A 2446-nucleotide genomic window follows, 5' to 3' on the forward strand; every position below is an offset into this window, starting at 1 on the left:
TCTTTTACGGGTGGCAAAACCAGAAATTTATTAAGCATATCAAAATATAAAAAAAATAAACAAATAAGGAAAGCAATCATGTATATTATCTTTAATCTCAAATATTACTGGTGTCGGCAAATTGCATTTACTTTAAAATACTTGGCATTTAAAAAAAAACAAGAAATCATTTATTTTCTCTTTTTTTTTCCTTCTAAATTTACATTTACTATTTTGATTAGTGGAGTATTAATCAAGTGAGACTTTTAAGAAGAAATACAAGATAATTTAGACAAAACACTCTAATAAGTAGGACTATATTAGATGTCTATCGTTTTTAAGGACCATGCAAAAACCTTATAAAAAGAGATAATATTAATTCGAAAAAGCAATTATTATTGAATGATTCTTTTACAAGTAAATTAATTAATTAATGACTTTTACAAAATAAAATACAAATCAAAGGATGGAGCCATGATAAATACAACAACAAATGTTACAATTTTCACTTGTTACAGACATTAACAAAAAAAAATTACCGTCTGTCAGGTGTAACAGGGAAGCCAATGCCATGTCTTCTTGTTGGAAAGACCACAAATAACAAGCTACAAATTACCCCAATCCCAATAGGAACCACATCAAGTACCTGTTTTGTTTCATGATTTGGACTTGGATAAAAGCAACTCACTACATTCTTATCTCTCAAAGCTACTGCAACAAATACAAGAACAGATAGCACAGCATGTACTAAATCAATGAACCCAACTCTATACTTGTTCAATTCACTAGGAACTCCTGAAGCTGTTGCTGCGTTGTAATCGAAAATCCACAACCCTTTGAATGTGGCTAAGCCATAGTAAATTTGTCCGTCTGGTGCTTTAAAGCTATCTGTAAAACAAGCTATAAAGCAAGAAAAGGCTAATAATGCAAGGAGGATTAATGTCATGGGACGTGTGGCTGTGTCACAAGAGCCATTGTTTGTGAAAATTGGGATTAGAAGTTGGAATGCTAAGAGGGTTCCTGTTGGAAGTAGGTTGGCTAAATTTGCTGTGGTTTCTAATGCGCGTTGAGAAACTGACGGCCGTGGTACAGGCGACCGTTCTGAAGAATCTGGTACAAGATTATTGTTGTTGTTGTTGTTGTTAGTAGGGAGTAATGGAATTTGGGAGGCATCAGACGATGTCGATGCTTGTTTAGAGACGGTTGATCTAGCTCGTAAAGACATGTCCATTAACGCTAATTACACCCTATTTAAAATAAGGGGCCTTTCCAATTTAATCTCTCCCTTGATTTTGAAGAGCTAAATTACGAAACTCTTTGTAAGCTCTTCGTGCCTCCTTGACTTTGAATTCGAATTCTTGAATATTGGCCTGAGAAATTGCAATGAATTGAAAGGTAGAGAGGAGATTGGAAATGAGCTTGATATAATAATGATATATTTATGAAAGTTATGATCGGTTCGAATATGTGAGATGGCTGAGGTTGAAGAAGAGTAGAAGACGAAAGAAAAGACGTTATAGATGGTAGTTTTATGCGTGTTGAAAAGAGGAATATAAGTTTAGTATTGACCTAACTAAAGTACTTATTAAACTAGAAATAAATGAGGAAATGGAAACTTCCCTCTAGTTCTAAATCACTCTATCTTCCTTCATCCGCTGGCAATACACGTTAATATTAGCTTTCAATCTAATGTTTGCTTCTACGAATTGTATGAACCAAATTTGACGTCTTTTGATTTAATTCAACGTTTTATAATAACGTCAATACAAGTTGTGGAAGGAACTTTATCCAGGTGTGACTTGGCACAATTTTTTGTTTGCTTCTACATATATTATCTTAAAGTTTTATATCTCGAAGCCCTATCAATTATTTGTTTGGGTACTTTTTCTAATAATCGTTTTCGGGTAGAAAGGGGAGAATGAATTAAAAAGAAACTTGGGTGTGAAGGTAGAGTTGTAATTACCAGGCTTTTAACTCCAATTGATTTTGTTGTTAGGGGTCATTTGGTATACGGAATAAGGTGGATAAGATGATATAAGACGTGTGCTCATATAGACTTAATCCTCGTTATCCCATTAACAAGTTCCAAGTGTTTCGATATAACAAGTTCCTTGAAATTGAAAACTGGCTGCTTATGCTTATCATTGATGATGACTTGTACGTTGGCCTACAGGACATAGACTCAAAACCTTTTAACTAAATCCATTAATGGGGTGAAAGTCAAAACAAGCAACTGCATGCGTATAGAGACATAGTGGATCAGGGAACGTGAAGGGCTTTTAAGACATTTGACCGCTCAGTCAAAAATATCTATAACTGCTAGTTAATATACATATATTATAATTATGTATGATTTATACATCTGCTGCCTATTTTTTTTTGCTATGGCTATCTAACTTGAATATATTCATCGATTATTTTTAGTTTAAACTATTAGGTTAGCGACTATTTAGGTTAAGTTTGCGGA

General features: G+C 33.6%; 1 protein-coding gene across 1 annotated transcript; it reads right to left on the reverse strand.

Moving 5' to 3' along the window:
* Positions 1-349: 349 nt before the first annotated feature.
* On the reverse strand, positions 350-1662 carry LOC109218244. The gene has a single exon (XM_019382599.1). The coding sequence runs from the start codon at positions 1208-1210 to the stop codon at positions 515-517; it is 696 nt and encodes a 231-aa protein (XP_019238144.1). The 5' UTR covers positions 1211-1662; the 3' UTR covers positions 350-514.
* Positions 1663-2446: the final 784 nt, after the last annotated feature.

Source organism: Nicotiana attenuata, unplaced genomic scaffold, assembly GCF_001879085.1.
Source record: "Nicotiana attenuata strain UT unplaced genomic scaffold, NIATTr2, whole genome shotgun sequence".
NCBI lineage: Eukaryota > Viridiplantae > Streptophyta > Magnoliopsida > Solanales > Solanaceae > Nicotiana > Nicotiana attenuata.

Excerpts from the sequence above, each read along its gene's own strand:
- LOC109218244 (XM_019382599.1), bottom strand. The coding sequence starts at position 1,210 with ATGGACATGTCTTTACGAGCTAGATCAACCGTCTCTAAACAAGCATCG.